Source organism: Neomonachus schauinslandi, chromosome 8 (genome assembly GCF_002201575.2).
Source record: "Neomonachus schauinslandi chromosome 8, ASM220157v2, whole genome shotgun sequence".
Classification (NCBI taxonomy): Eukaryota; Metazoa; Chordata; class Mammalia; order Carnivora; family Phocidae; genus Neomonachus; species Neomonachus schauinslandi.
Window position 1 is genome coordinate 21892032 of NC_058410.1, and position 16323 is coordinate 21908354.

The window sequence follows — 16323 nt, forward strand, 5'->3', positions numbered from 1 at the left end:
GATACCAAATTTTGCATAGAGACAAAATTTAGAAATCATTATTTGGAAAAAAAAGAAAGAAAAAAAGAAATCATTATTTGGGATATTAGGAAAATCATAAAGTGAAACTTTGAAAACAAAAGGTTGGCAAAATTCTTTGGCTTTGGAACCATATTATTCATAAAATTGTCTTTCTCCATGATGTGACCCATTATACATTTCAGTTTTTCTGAACTGTGAGCTACAATATAGATTAGGGGTTGGTAAACCATGGCCCACAGGGCAAATCTGGCCCACCATCTGTTTTTGTAAATAAAGTTTTATTGGAACACATATCCATCCATTCACTTACATACTGCCTATGGCTGTTTTCATACTCTTAACAGCAGAGCTGAGCTGCTGCAACAAAGACTGTACGGACCACAAGGCCTAAAATATTTACTCTGGCCGTTTATAGAAAAAGTGTACTGGCCTTGATATAGATCAATACCTTTTACACTGTTAACATATCCTTTTATTTATTATTTTTAAAAATTTTTATTTTAAGTAGGCTCCATGCCCAACATGGGGCTTGAACTCATGACCCTGAGATCAAGAGTCGAATGTTCTACCAACTGAGCCAGCCAGGCACCCCTTAACATATCCCTTTAAAATGATAACTTGTATAAATTATATTTTCTAAGGGTAAGGATAAATCACGGCTGTGGGACCACCCCACCCTTAATCCAGGTATGAATGCAGGCAGGTTACATGGTAACTAAGAAAGAATTTTTCTGAGACTTAGCTGAAAGAACCTCATTGATATTACTAAATATATCATTTAAGTGGCTTAAATAAGAAAAGGCAGAAAATTGTTGAGCTATCTGGTACTATCTGGCCTCCTAGGATAACTGAATGTGTGTGTGTGTGGGGGTGGTAAGTTGATACTGAAGCTTTGAGAAAAGCAATAAAATCATAAACAAATAAAATCATGGCTAAAACCATGAGGGCTCTTGCCTTGTCTGCAGGTGTTAACCTGGCCCAGGGCTTGTCTGCCCGGCGGTCATAGTCGGGAGAATCGGTGACTTCTACATACTCATTAAACCGCAGGATCCTTCGAGCTTGTAACTCCGCCACTGTGGGTCTCAGACTGAGCTGCAGGGGGATAGGGAAAAAAAAAGGACAAGTTCAGGAAACCATTTACAGTCTCATGGTGGCGAGTCTTCTATAGAGAACTTCAAAGTTATGGTTAAATAAGGTCACTTTCAGATATCCAAAAGAAAAAAACAGTAGCAGCATCTTGGGAGTTTCTAATGAGAACCAGAAAGCAGTGTGCCCTAATTCTGAGACTATAAAAATCATCATTGTTAGATAGGTCACAGGCTTTGGCAGCCATCTGCGTTATGCTGTTTTCCCCACCTTGCCTGGCACTGTCATAAAGACAACTGTCACCTCCGACACAAGGAGCACGAAGCAGCACAGACACAAGAGCAATCCAGATAGAGGCTGGCTGGCTGGGAGACTGAAGCATCCAGACAAAAGCACTCTTAACTTTAGAAATGAGATCTCTGTTCCTATTATATTAAACCTTTATATTCAGAAACGCACAAAGTTATGACAAAGAAACGGTCCGGTGAAGGGTGTGCTTACAGCTGTCTTCTGTGAGAGACTAGGGACCCATGCCCAGATTTGACATTACCCTTGCTTGCAAAAGATGCTGTGCAGAAATCAGCAGGGGCACGGGAGAGTACATTCAGTGCACCAGAACTGCTTAAAATAGGCTGAGACGGGGCGCCTGGGTGGCTCTCAGTTGGTTAAGCGACTGCCTTCAGCTCAGGTCATGATCCTGGAGTCCCTGGATCGAGTCCCGCACCGGGCTCCCTGCTCGGCAGGGAGTCTGCTTCTCCCTCTGACCCTAACCCCTCTCATGTGCTCTCTCTCAAATAAATAAATAAAATCTTTAAAAAAAAAAAAAAGGCTGAGACGATTAAGACACTTCTAATAACTTGGATTCCTCCTATGGTCTTTATCAAATTCAAATTTATAGTTCTATTTAATCCACTCAGCCCCGTGTATTTGCTCTTCTTTCTGAAGCCCAGGAGTAAGAGATTCTTGGTTCTGAGAGACTAAAGAGTCCTGGCTCCTGGCTGACAGGCATCATCTACTCTCTTCTCCTGAGGTTCATGCTTTTGTGGCCTCTCTTGGTCTGAAGACGTCATAGACCCAGGCCTCTGTTGTACCCATGGGGTCCATTTCCAGTACCTTTTCTACCCATATCTGTACTGTGCATACAGCGGGACCATCCACTGTCTAAGTGGTCCTCTTTGGAGGGGTTCCTCATTTGCAGAGATTCAATTTTTTTTTAAAAAAATTAAGCACTAGGACACACAAAATGATGTTTTTGTGGTGAAAAAAAAAAATCCCCTTCCTGAGCCTCAGTTTCCTGCTGAGTAAAATCAGAGGCTGAACTAGGTCAATACTCAGGTCCTGGGCGCCTGGGTGGCTCAGTTGGTTAAGCGACTGCCTTCGGCTCAGGTCATGATCCTGGAGTCCCGGGATCGAGTCCCGCATCGGGCTCCCTGCTCGGCAGGGAGTCTGCTTCTCCCTCTGACCTTCCTCCCTCTCATGCTCTCTCTCATTCTCTCTGTCAAATAAATAAATAAAATCTTAAAAAAAAAAATGTATTTTAAAATACTCAGGTCCTTCAAGGACTCTTAGAAGGCCTGGGTCTGCACTCTGAGCTCACTTGAGCTGGAGTATGGCAACCGTGGCTCCTTCTAGCTTCCTAAAGCCCTGGTAGGCAGTGGACAGAGGGAGGAATGATCTAAATGGTTCTCTTCTACTCTCAGTTGTTGTCCAGTCTCCACTGCTAGCTTCTTACTGCTTCTCTGGGGCAGCTGGGGCTAAGGAGGTAGAGAAACCAAGGCCTCTATGAAGTGCCCAAAAGGCAAGTGACCAGAGACCACATGGGTCAGAAATTCTTCCTCCCGTCTTGCCCTTTAGGACTGTGCTATTTGTGCTATGGAACGTCCCGCACCTCTGGCAGAGAGCTCTGTAGAGTGGAGGCAAGTGGGGGTCAGGGGTCAGGGCGGGCTCTGTTGCCTCCCGGAGGGGGCTCAACTGGATGGAGAAAAGATTATTATATATGGCAGGGGTGAGCCTGAAACAATGAGGAGGGGCTACTGCTTATCTGTAGCTGGTAACTTAACAGCCACTGAATGTTAGAAGAGCCATCTCTAGCAATTCAGTTTATAGAATCTTTTTCAGCTTGATCATTACTTGTCATTTAGGGTCTTCGAAAAAAAGAAAAGAGAGAGAGATGAATTAAGGATCTTTTTCCCTAAAAATCAAAACCAAAAACTCTCAAAATACAGTCTCCAACTTTTCCATGGGAACATTGTTTCTTCTCCCTGCCTTAGAATGCTTTGGCTGTGGACTCCCCAGCCAGCCCAGATAAATGTGGGTCAGGTCACACACTTCCCCGCAGATGTCATATTTTACTCATCCTGCCTTATCCAAGTGTGAAAGGTATATCTGAAGAATTACTGAATACAGATTTATAATGAAATATCATGAAATATAAACTCTGATAGTGCTTAATTTTTCCTGAGACTATTATTAATACGTCCAGAAAAGAGTGATGGCCCAGGTATGAGATTTATATTTTCACGAATGGGTGGAAACAACTCTCTGAGTCTTGGAGGTAAGGCACTCGTCAATGTGGGTAGCACCGTGGCAGGCAGCTTGGGTGATCAAGTTCATGTAATAAATTACTGACCCAGCTCACATGGAATAGTGGCAGGTCTCCAATTTCATATTTACTGAATATTTCCAAGACTACACAGAAAATGTGAGCATTTTTAAAAACTATATATTGAAATGTTAATAATGGTTATCTCTGAATAAAAGACATTTGTGTGATTTTTTCTTTTTTGTTCCTTTCTGCACTTAAAAATAATTCACATAGATTATATGTTACTTTCATAATCAGTAAATGTAATTTAAAACTTGATTGTTAGCTTTTCAAAATTAGCATAGCATGCAATTGTAAATATAAACATAACTCATCCTATACATTACATTGATTTTAAAATGTCTATGATTGGTTATTGGCTAATAGGAATAAGTATTCCTCAATGTTAGATTTAAAGGCAGACAGCTGATTTGCATTTAAATAATGAAGTAGATCTCAAAACACACATGCTCATTAACAGTCATAGTTTCATCACCTTTCTGCTGAGTCTGCGCTTAAGTTCCATTTTTGCTTCTTGTTCTTCTTCTTCATTCTTTTCTGTTTATTAATGGGGATGGGAGAGGAAAGGCATGAAGATGTAGTTACTATAAGTGATTTTATAATCAGAAAAGTAGATCAGGCCACAATTATTTGACTTAGTGACCAAACACTCCAACATCTTTAAAAAGTTGTCAAAAGGTTTTGCAGAAAGATCGATCATTAATTTATATACATATTACTTTTTCTCCTTATGGGATTGGTTTCTTTATTAATTGTAAGCCTTTTTAGCTTCCTGACTTCATATTCCATTCTGAAAAAAATTACAAGAGTGCCCACACTCTGGTGAAAACCTTTCATTGCTGAACATCTCTTGGGCTTATAAGCACAATTCATCAGAATCCAGATAAACATTTATTTCTGGATCTGGCCTTCACATGAAAATCTGAGACATATCAAAAGAGCAAATTAGAACCATCTGATGCATGTCTGAGTTGATTTCCATTCAAATCCAACCAAAATACTTGATTTGTCTGCTTTGGTTTCCACAGAAGCAAAATGCAGTCATTTCTTTGGACTCTGCCTTCAAACCAGAATGTTCTGAATGGGGTTATTATGGTGTACTGTTGATGGGGATGATTTATTTTCTTGTGACTTTGACTTTCCAAAGTCTTCTGTTTCTCTAGTGCTTCACCAAATGGTACAATTTAATGGCCAATTTAATGAATGCTGTCCAATGGATGGGATGAAGAGAAAAATGACCAGAAATTTTAAAGAAATAAACACCCCCTTCAGGTTTTAATGGTTGCTTATTTGATGAACTTCTCTCTGTTGCTTCCAGCAGCTCATCATTTGTTCAATAAGTGAGCACAGATTTTACTTCTTGGACACCAATGCTTACAAAAGATTATCTTTTATGGGCCCCTGGGTGGCTCAGTTGGTTAAGCAACTGCCTTCGGCTCAGGTCATGATCCCGGAGTCCTGGGATTAAGTCCCGCATAGGGCTCCCTGCTCGGCAGGGAGTCTGCTTTTCCCTCTGACCCTATCCCCTCTTGTGCTTTCTCTTTCTCTCAAATAAACAAATAAAAAAAATAAAATTAAAAAAAAAAAGATTATCTTTTAGAAGCTGCTGTTATGAATTCTGCTGAAGGAACATCACATGATATAAAGGCTCAACTGAAAGGTTAAAAAAGAAAAGTTTCCTCTATGAAAAGGTAAATTTATTTTTAAAATTCAAATAGACTTCTTACCACTAAGATTGTTTTTATCACAAATAAAATATCAATATTCAATATTTGTACCAACTGTATTTGTTAACTGAACATGCTAAATTCTCTATTAATTTTCCTTATCTGGACAGGGAAAAGTTCCAACATTCTTCCAAAATACTAATTTTAATTCATAAGAAAGAAGATGATATGTCTGGTTATTTAGACAAAGAATAAGCATAAACTGAAATCACTCTTCAAAAATAAGAAACAACCAGTGAGTACACTTTCAGTAAAGTGCCTGTGTGTCAAACAAATTTTGTTATAATTCAGGTTTCTTCCTATGAAAACACTGTAGGTTTTTCTGATTGCTTCACAAAATATATGTCCTTTGGTATTCTTAAAATACATCCTTAGGGTCAAATATTTACTTTACATGAGTTGGATAAGGCATGTAGGTTATAAATTATACATAATAGACAAGAGCCAAACCTGTGGTTCATGTGATTCAAACTAAGGCTTTACAAGGTCGCCTATGATGATATTACTAATAAAAGGGAAAATAAAATCCTCAAAGCGTTTTAGTCAATTCCTCCTATACAGTGACTGTGCTGTATTTTTAAAGGTACTTTTCAAAGACAGAAAAGTGGGTATCAAATATGACTCAAAGCCAACAAATGCTTTAATTTTCACAAGGGGATATTCGATAATTTCATCTTATTAAGCATAGTGTGCACCAGGCGACAGCATGTTACCTATTCAAAAAAAAGAAGGGCCAACTGCAGTTGAGGGAGTTCAATAAACAGGATTTTACCACTTGGGAATTCTTTTTAACATCAGGAGCTGACTTCCCTCCACCTCTCACTTTCTTGAACTTCTTTAAAAGCACAATTTCAAATATGGAAATATGTAAGGAAGTCAGCATGACTGTTGTTCTGCATTTTTTTAAATACTTGTAAAATCTCTTACAAAAAATCAAGGTTAAATCTTAGTTTAAAAAATTCACTGAGTTTTTTAAATGTTTCCTTCGTTTACTTATTAGAGGGCCAATTATAAAGTAGGATGTAAACCTTTCTGGTCCCTTTAAACAGACTGGAGGGATATACGTGAAGGAAATGACGTAGCTCATTGACAAGTCTTGCCTTCAGTAACTCCTCAAAGCAGAGCTTGGTGGGGAGGAGGGGTACTCTAGAACAGCCACAGGAAGTGTTTGCCATCACATACAAACAATACATGTGGTTTAACAGCCGTGGGCACTGCAGGAAACCTGCCCGGCTAGCAAGTGTTGCCCACAGCATTTTATGGATAAGCTAAAAGGAGAAGACAGAAAAGCACCAAAACATCAGCACCTGAAATATTACAGTCTTGAGTCATCCATCTGGATACACTAGGCTAAAAAAAGCCAACTATTTTTTTGTGGGTTTGTTTCTCTTTTTGCTGATTTAACATGTTTTTCTATAAGGGTGTTTTTAACAAATGAAAATGCATTTATGAATCTACTTTGAAATGCATCAAAAAATAACATGGATCGATGGAAAGACAGATACGTGATAAAGCAAGATGTTATAAAATGTAAAAAAAAAAGATGTGATAAGTTGTTAATGGTAGAATATAAATAGTACGTATATGGGTGTCTACTGTAAAATTCTTTCAACTTTTCTCTATATTTAAAAAATTTCATAATAAAATGTTGGGAAAAAATACACGCAGCACTCAATGACCTGATACATTTTTTTCTCTATAGAATATAGAGATGGAATTACAGTCACAACTAAATAGATCTATAACTTCTATCCCTGTGCTATAAAAGGTATTCCATGAACATCTCTTTTCCTGATAGGCAAACGTTGACCTTTCAAGCACCAAAACTTACCTTCTACTTTTAACAATATTAAAGAATCGGTTCTAAAATGTACAACTAAATGTAACTTTATATGTTCTTCTAAAAAGCCTCAATTCCATAAAATAGGAAAGCGATGGGGTAAGGTGGATTTGACCTTTCAAGCACCAAAGCTTACCTTCTACTTTTAACAATATTAAAGAATTGGTTCTAAAATGTACAACTAAATGTAACTTTATATGTTCTTCTAAAAAGCCTCAATTCCATAAAATAGGAAAGCGATGGGGTAAGGTGGATAGTGGGAATGAAATACTAAGAGATAAAATGTGTCCTGTGGTCTCCAGTGAAAGTGATCAACACTGACTGCCACCTGGCTCATGTTTATTAAACTAATGATGAGCTCAGAGTTGACAACTGCTGAATGAATTTATGCTGTGAATGAGTTCCCTGGTCTGTCAAGACGACGTAGTTAAAATAAGTGTCCTTAAAAAAAAAAAAAACACACCATGTCACACACAGACTTTTCTTTAAAGAGTCAGTCATATTGCTTTTGAACAAAAGCCGGAGATGAAATACACAAACAAAAAAGAGCAATCTATGTGGAAGAACCCAGAGGCAAACAGAGGCTGAATAAAGTATTGTAAGCTATGCCGCTGAGTTCCCTGGGATTGCTCAGTGGAATGCTCTGGATGACCTCCACCAGTTCTCTTTTCTGCTTCCCTTGGCTATACAATATTATGTCAGGAGATCATAAGCCAGTTATCAGCCTCTCCAGACTGGAAATGTGTCTTTTGTTTCCAGAATAAGCATAGTTAGATAAACTAAGAAGGAAGTAAGAAAAGGGCTGGAGTCAAATCTGAAGTTGACTTTGGCGTTTCCCTCTTCCCTGAACCTCCAGGAAAATGGGGCATAGAAGCCAAGACAGCACTTAAGATCAACGTGTGATAAATTTTTACATCTATGAAACAGTTCCTCAAATAACCAAACACCAGTGTGGTTTGGCACTATTCGTCTCTCAGAAGCAGGAAAGAATTACCCAGAATCTGGTCTTCCTTTTTTTTCTAGGTATTGCATTAGGTATCCAATAAGACATAATCTTTGTGTGTTAGGAGCTTATGGCCTGCACTTGAGCTTACCTAAAATTTAATTCAACAAATATTTTCCAGGAACCTATTGTCAAAAGCCATGAGCTTTTTTGGTTTTGTGTTGTTGTCAAAATTAGATGCTGCTTTCCTCCTTCCTCAGAACACTAAAACCCAACTTTCTTTTCTTTTCTCGCCATGACTTTTTCCATCTCCGTACTGGCTCTTCTACCCACTGATGGTCACTTCAGTCCTTCTTTGGGTTCTATTCCAGTTTTTGGTCACAAAGAGCCAGACAAGAACATTCCAAGGAAAGAATCCCATAGACCAGCAATTCTCCTGGTTGGGTTGTCTTAGTAAGAGCAATATAGTATAAACATGCCATTAAAATCTTTCATTCCTTTGGGAAAGAAAACAACTCAGATTGAAGAGTGGGGATCATCCAGACAAGCCAATTTGACTCTAAAAGCCTGACTGAGAAAAATTTCCCACATGCCAGTGCCTTCTTACTATTGTATCCGGAGCTCTGCCCATCCATGCTCTTTGATATTTTATACAATAAAAAGCTCTTTTGAAACCAAGTTAATAATATATAAAACTGCAGCTAGGCTCAATTTAAAAATATCCATGACTTAACTCACTGTGGTTGGTAACCACATTGATATACTATATAACGTCAAACCGCATCTATTAGTTTTATAGCTTTAACATATGAACTCCAATGAAGTTCTACTGGACTAGGAAGTAAGAAGTAAAGTCAAAGAAAACAGAGGGGAAAATAGAATGGGAAAATAAAGTAGGAAAATGAATGGAGAACTCCTTAAGTGCTGAGAAATTATAAATAACTCAAGAGGGAAACAGAGTTATCATAACAAAGGAAAATGAAAAGGACTCAAAAATTTCTTTCACCATAATTCTGTTTTAAATTGAGTCATTTGTTAAACCTGGCAACAAACTGTATTATTAATAATAATATAGGAATGGTTGATTTATTTCCTTGTGGATTCTCTGGCCTTTTCTTTGACATTTATTTGCAAGCAGACTAGAGCATTTTCTTCTATTTAATATCTGGGTAAAAGAATACATGGAATATATTTCATCTCTCTTAAAAACAACTGTCACAATCGTGACTCTGGTCTGGGGGATACCAGGCTCAAAGCCATAAAACAAAATATGAACTTGAAGAAATTGTTTTTTAAATTCTATAAAAATGTGATCTAAATGGGCCATTTCAATCATTTGTGAATAACAAATATATTAAGGTTTCTGACTGATAAATAGATTGCCTCTAAAGGGAGCTTGTTAATGGTTACATGAGGAATCATTGTAGAATATAAGATACTCACGTTTTAGGATATTTCTTTGCTCTAATTCTTCAGTCGTGGGCCTCTGGCTAAGTCTCCTATGATGACAAAAAGGATATACCGCAGGTTACAAACAAGGCCTCCTTGGTGGGAGATGCAAAATAAAAGAACAAAGACACAAAGCTTTATTTTTTTTCCTGTTTTGAGAAACACAAATCCATTTTATTTTATTATTTTTTATTTTTTTTAAAGATTTTATTTATTTATTTGAGAGAGAGAGAGAATGAGAGACGGAGAGCACGAGAGGGAAGAGGGCAGAGGGGGAAGCAGACCCCCCACTGAGCAGGAAGCCCGATGTGGGACTCCATCCCAGGACTCCAGGATCATGACCTGAGCCGAAGGCAGTTGCTTAACCAACTGAGCCACCCAGGCGCCCCAACACAAATCCATTTTAAACCTACAAAATAGGTTACCATCCTTTCTGTTAGTTTGGAGACTAAAGATTGTGGTTGAGACCGCTACCTACTCCCCATTATGCATTCTTCCATCTTCCTTTTAGATCTAGGACCTCCTGAGATCTAGCTGTGGCTCCCAACTACAGACTTCTGCGTCCCCAGCAGCAAGGTGTGGCCATGTGACCGAGTCCCTGCGATGGGATGTGAGCAGAGTGGTATTTGTAACATTTGCTTTTTACCCTTAAAATGACTGAGTGTGCCTTCCCTTTTCTCTTTCCTTCCCCCACAGGCTAGAACTTAAACATGGTCACGTAAGCCAGCGTGGATCATGCAGATGAGAATATCCACGGAGCAACAGGACAGAATCTGGGTGCCCAGCTGACTGCAAGGAATAGAGCTCCCCACCCACCCTGGACAGCCCACCTACCTCTGGACTGTTATGTGAAAAGGAAATAAACACATGAAAGTGTCTTATTTGGACCACTGCACTTTTTGGTCTCTGTTAGAACAGTTTCCCTGTCTCCTAATTAATACACAGATCATTAGAATCTATGAAAGCTTTCTGCTTGAGAGTTCATACTAACTCAAAAGATGCTTGGTCTACACTGCACAGAGTTTCAAGTGAAATATTGCTTTTGAGGGGCGGCTGGATGGCTCAGTCATTAAGTGTCTGCCTTCGGCTCAGGTCATGATCCCAGGGTCCTGGGATCAGGCCCTGCATCGGGCTCTCTGCTCAGCGGGAAGCCTGCTTCTCCCTCTCCCACTCCCCCTGCTTGTGTTCCCTCTCTTGCTATGTCTCTCTCTGTCGAATAAATAAATAAAATCTTAAAAAAAAAAAGAAAAAGAAATACTGCTTTTGTGACCGCAAATGGATTTATACTACACATAGAGTTATCTTAAGATACATGGGCCCTTTCCATCTGCCTTCAAGAAAAGCCAGGCTCAGGGTGCCTGGGTGGCTCAGTCATTAAGTGTCTGCCTTTGGCTCAGGTCATGATCCTAGGGTCCTGGGATCAAGCCCCGCATCCGGCTCCCTGCTCCGCGGGAAGCCTGCTTCTCCCTCTCCGACTCCCTGTGTTTGTGTTCCCTCTCTTGCTGTGTCTCTCTCTGTCAAATAAATAAATAAACTCTTAAAAAAAAAAAAGAAAACAAAAGCCAGGCTCATTTGCGATTAGTAGCTAACTATTTGTACACAAACGCTGAATGACCTAACAACCCTTTATAACTTTGTTCTTGGTCTTGCTTATAGTATTAATTTGCTGTTAATCACAGATTTGTTGTAAAATTCCTTCTGGATGTAGGAGGAGTTTGTGCAAAGTAAACATATATATGAAGGTAATCTTAATATAAGATACTATCAATTCTAATGTTATGCCTGTGGCAGAAATGGAGTGAAGAACTGAAATCAATGGTATTTTAAATACCTCATTAAAATTTTTGTTAAAGTTTAATCTTCGTCAGAGCCACTTTGAAAGTAACTTACATAACTGAGCCTACAGAAGAACCCAGGGAGCTACTACGCCAGCCAGATGAGGTGCCACCCATGTACCCATGTATCCTGTTACGTATCTACACCGTATCCTCCACCAAAGACATCCTCCTCCTTTTGCTGATGGAGTTTCCTCCTTCAGGAATGCCCTCTTCTCTTTCTCCACCTACTGAAATCCTACAAATGACTAAAATAGTAACCTGCAGGTGGGCACTTGACCTGTCCCGCGAGTGAGTTTTAAACTCCCGGTTGTCTGCCCTACGCGGTGGTCACACACAGATCACACAGCTGTGAGAGCACTTACAACACAAGTAATAATAAAGATAAGGCAATAATCATAGTTCTCATTAGGTCATACTTTTAAAGTCCCAGGCACTCGGGCGCCTGGGTGGCTCAGTTGGTTAAGCGACTGCCTTCGGCTCAGGTCATGATCCTGGAGTCCCGGGATCGAGTCCCGCATCGGGCTCCCTGCTCGGCGGGGAGTCTGCTTCTCCCTCTGACCCTCCTCCCTCTCATGCTCTCTGTCTCTCATTCTCTCTCTCTCAAATAAATAAATAAAATCTTAAAAAAAAAAAAAAAGTCCCAGGCACTGTGCAAGGTGCTTAATTTACATTATCATGGCTCCTCAAAATAGTTCGGCAAGGGAGTAACCAGTTCCCATTTTACAAATGAGGAAATGAGAGATTAATTCACTTGCTTGAGATAAAGTACTAGCGTGTTAGAGTACAGCCTCATTCCTAGTTCTCTTGACCTACATGCTTGTGCTTTTCATTGACCTCACCATGCAGTATGTCTTTCTGTCTCTTCCACTACACATAGAGTCCCCCAAGGTAGGGACTATGGGTGATTTATCTTTGAATGACAGTGACTAGATGTACGGTGTTTGTAAAAAAACAATTCTGTAAAATTTACATATTTTGAACACTAAAATCTCTACTCAAATAAAATTTTTTATGGATATGGTTTATGTGTACACTTATAGAGGCTCTCAAACCTTGGGGGGTTGGGGTAGAATCCTTACATAAAACAGACAGAAGAGGCTGTTCATGGCTGAGCATGGGGTGAAGGAGCACCTCCCATCCCACTGCAAACACACCCACACCGCCCCTGGTGGCCCCACAGAAGCCCAAGTATTGCCTCTAAGAACTCCTTGATGAGGTAGTCAGAAAACCACTGCCCTAGGCTTAGTTCACCATGTCAACTTCTCCCAATGTCCTTCAATAGTCCCCTGTTTTCAAGCATTTGGTTTAATTTGCCACTGCTATAAATAGCCTTGAAAAAACATCTTTATAAAGTGTCCTGGTTTTGTTTTTCTTTTGGATTATTTCCTTCTTGTATCGTCTCTCAAACGGAATGACCACGTAAAGAAAGAGACCGCTTTACGATTCCTTTTCTTCATATTGTTAAGTTGTTCTTCAGAAATACTGAACAAAGGTGCCAATATGGGGTTTAATTTTAAAAAATGTTTTAGCTGTTGGTTAACCGATATATAATGATTTAAATTACTAATAAAAATATTTAATTTTGTTAAGTGCTTGCTACGATCCAGGCACTCAAGTGCTTTAGTGCAGCATCTCATTTCCCCACCACAAGCCACTGCTTGGCCCCATCTGTCAAACAGAGAAGAGCCTCTGGAACTGCACCCCCCAGGCCAAGCCTGCAGGTCCAACACAGTCACAGAAGTCTTCCATTTCCAAGCAAGGAGAGGGATTTCTTCCATTTCCAAATCCTGCCCTGGGATCCCAGACGGCTCCCTTCTCCCAACTGATGCACTCTGTTGTTTACGCAGAGTGAGAGAAGTCAGCAAAATAGATAATACTATTAAATATGCTTAAATTGATCATCAAACAATGGCACTCACTTCTATTAAAACTGCCAGTTCAATGGACTTCCAAAGGCGCTGGTGGCCAAAGCAGAAACCCTACAATGGCTGGAGGCAGAGTGTGAAATCAGATAACAATTTGTTTGAAGTTAAAAGGGGAAGGTTATGATAGGGGGGCTACAGTAACCTGACTTGGATGGTCATTGTAGCTAGCTCCCTATTTCTATAGTCTCAAGGCCCACAGGGCAGAACCTCATGGCAGTCCCAGGAATGCCAGAGAGTCCACGGATTAGACCAGGAGTTGGGCAAACTATGACCTACAGACCAAATCTGGCCTGCCGCTTATTTTGGTGAATAAAGTTTTATTGGAACATGACCACACCCATCTGTCTATGTAACGTTCATGGCTGCTTTCACACAACAGCACGGTGATGTGGCTGCAACACCACCTCCTGACTGGTCCTTAATAACTAAAGTTTTTTGACACTTGGTTCAGGCTTTGGCGATGCCAAAGCCATTGACTGGCTGGACCAAAGGGCAACTTCTTGGAGTGGTTCACCATCCAGGACCAACTTTAGAAAACCACACAGGCCAGGTGTGCCCTTACCCAAGGAATTCACAATGATCTCAGGTGGGTAGGACAGCACAAGTGGGAGAAAAGTATGAACTGGTCAGTGCTGTATGAACATTTCAGCCATTACCTGACGAGCTTGGTTCCAATTTGCTGTCGGATCTCCTGCCTCTCCTCTTCAGATGTGCGCTGCAAGATGTTTTTGTCCTCTAGTTCCTTCTTTGATGGTCTGTTGCCGAGTTTGATAGCAAGAGTATCCCTTCGTTGTATTTTACTTGCCAAAGCACCTGAGGATTGGAAAAGGCAGAAATGCAGAGAAAGAGGCTTTAAGCAAGCAGCACTCAGGTTACACGTGGCATGGACTTTAAACAGAGTCCAGATGAAATTCTTTATCCAATGCAAGAGTGGAATTTTAATTAACCTCAGGGAAAAAAAAAAAGTTCTGAGTTGGATGTAGTTCATTTTGAAAAACTGAAGAACTATTTTTAAAAATGTCCTGAAAAATGTTGGGGCACCATGAAAAAACTTGCAAATATCACCTCATCATTTGGAAAGTGATTTTGAAGTTTATTTTGCTGAGACAGCGTATCATGGAAATTACAGATTGTGTAACACTCTCTTTTCTAAGCCTTAAAAACATAGCTCCTTTATTTATACTGTACAGTTAATTCTTGTCTTCCCCTTTCCTCCACTCAAAAATCACGCTGGAAAAAGTTTACCAATGGTAGCAGTGTTTTAATCCTTAATTACCAAGAATCCTCAACAGAGGATAGTTAATACCAGGTGGATGATAATGATTTTGTCATTGTTTTTCAGTACAAACTAAAAGGAACTTGACAAACTGATGTTTCATCATTAATAACTTTTCACAATGTATAAATTCAATTCCATAGTGAATTACTCCTAAGCCATGATGCTTAGAAGTTTTTTAAAAAAAGAGCACTTTCCAGTTCCCTAAGTTATATATAAACAGTTGGCTTAATCTACTGTATCACTCCTTCCTAAAAGGCATCCTATCTCACCTATGTGGAAGAACGATTTTTTTTAATTCTTCAAAGGTATTTGTCTTTCTCAACTCATTCTTCCCTCCCCTCTCTTTAAACCCTGGTATAAAAGTGAGTGGAAGTCTCAAACATCTCCAATTAAGTAATCCAGTGAATCCAAGTTTATGCTCTTTACTCAAGAAAGATCTCAGGGGGGCACCTGGGTGGCTCAGTCGGTTAAGTGTCTGCCTTCGGCTCAGGCCATGATCCCGGGGTCCTGGTATCGAGCCCCGCATCGGTCTCCCTGCTCTTCGGGGAGCCTGCTTCTCCCTCTCCCTCTGCCGCCCTCTCTTTCTCTGATGAATAAATAAATAAAATCTTAAAAAAAAAAAAAAGATCTCAGAGTGGAAGGGACATCTCTGATCATTCTGAAAACACCTCTGTCATTAGAAAGCTCTGATTCCTTGTACAAATACAAATGTGCATATCTTCCTCATAGACAAAGGCCTGACCCCCTGGCCCTTGTGGAACCATCTTCTGGAAAGGCCTGTCATCAAAAGCTAAACCTTAGAACACACACAATTCTAATCTGAGAAAAGAATATGAGGGGAAAGAAACCATCAGCTATCTGATCACCGATGGCTTCTGTAATCTACAAAACTCACCTGCTTCTATCCACCATCCACTTTCCTCCCCACCTCTTGAAAAAAGTCTTACTTTCTCCACTGCCATCCTCCTCCTCCTCTTCATCATCGTCATCATCAGTGTACAAGACAGGCCCATCAGAGTCTGAGTCACTGGCCTGGGCCTCCCTCTGGCCTTCATCCTCAGGGGCACTGAAGGATTCTGAAGATTCTCCCGTCAGCCCAGGAATCAGTAGCTGAGCTGCCACCTTTCCCCGCTCATCTTTGGTTGTAAAACTGTTAAAGGCACAAGAACACAGGGGTGGAGTGAAGCTCAGAGCAACCCTCGGGGACAACACCAACACCATGAGAAGGAGCCCGAGATTCATGAGCATCTTTCAAGTTGGCGAAAGGAGAAAGCAATCATAGGCAGGTAGGGATGGTGAAATGGAACAGGAGTATACGGTAGGACTTCATTCTCAAGGTTTTTGATTCTTCCTCTATAAAATATAAAGGAATGACTAGATGATGTCTGATATATTTAGTACATGAACATGGTAAAACTATAGTTTGCAAATTGATTTTTCCATAGCCATGGGGCCTCAGTGGAAAGAACAGTGGACTAGAAGTTTCTGGATATTTGACTTTGTCTATCCTTATTCTGTACCTGTAACTCCTACTTATCCTTCAAGCCTCAGCTAAAGCCATAGCTTCTTCAGGAATCTTTGAGTGGCCTTCCATCTAGATCCTTGCCCCA

The 16323-nt window shown here is 40.1% G+C and overlaps 1 protein-coding gene across 1 annotated transcript in view; it reads right to left on the minus strand.

The window, feature by feature from the left end:
- The window catches only part of PHACTR2 (phosphatase and actin regulator 2), an 87802-nt gene that overhangs the window by 17883 nt on the left and 53596 nt on the right, over positions 1-16323 (minus strand). The window contains exons 8-12 of the mRNA XM_021693268.1: positions 15661-15863; positions 14091-14247; positions 9666-9721; positions 4188-4249; positions 976-1113 (exon numbers count right to left, since the gene is read on the minus strand). Coding sequence (XP_021548943.1) covers positions 976-1113; positions 4188-4249; positions 9666-9721; positions 14091-14247; positions 15661-15863 — 616 coding nt within the window. The remainder of the gene's footprint in view (positions 1-975; positions 1114-4187; positions 4250-9665; positions 9722-14090; positions 14248-15660; positions 15864-16323) is intronic.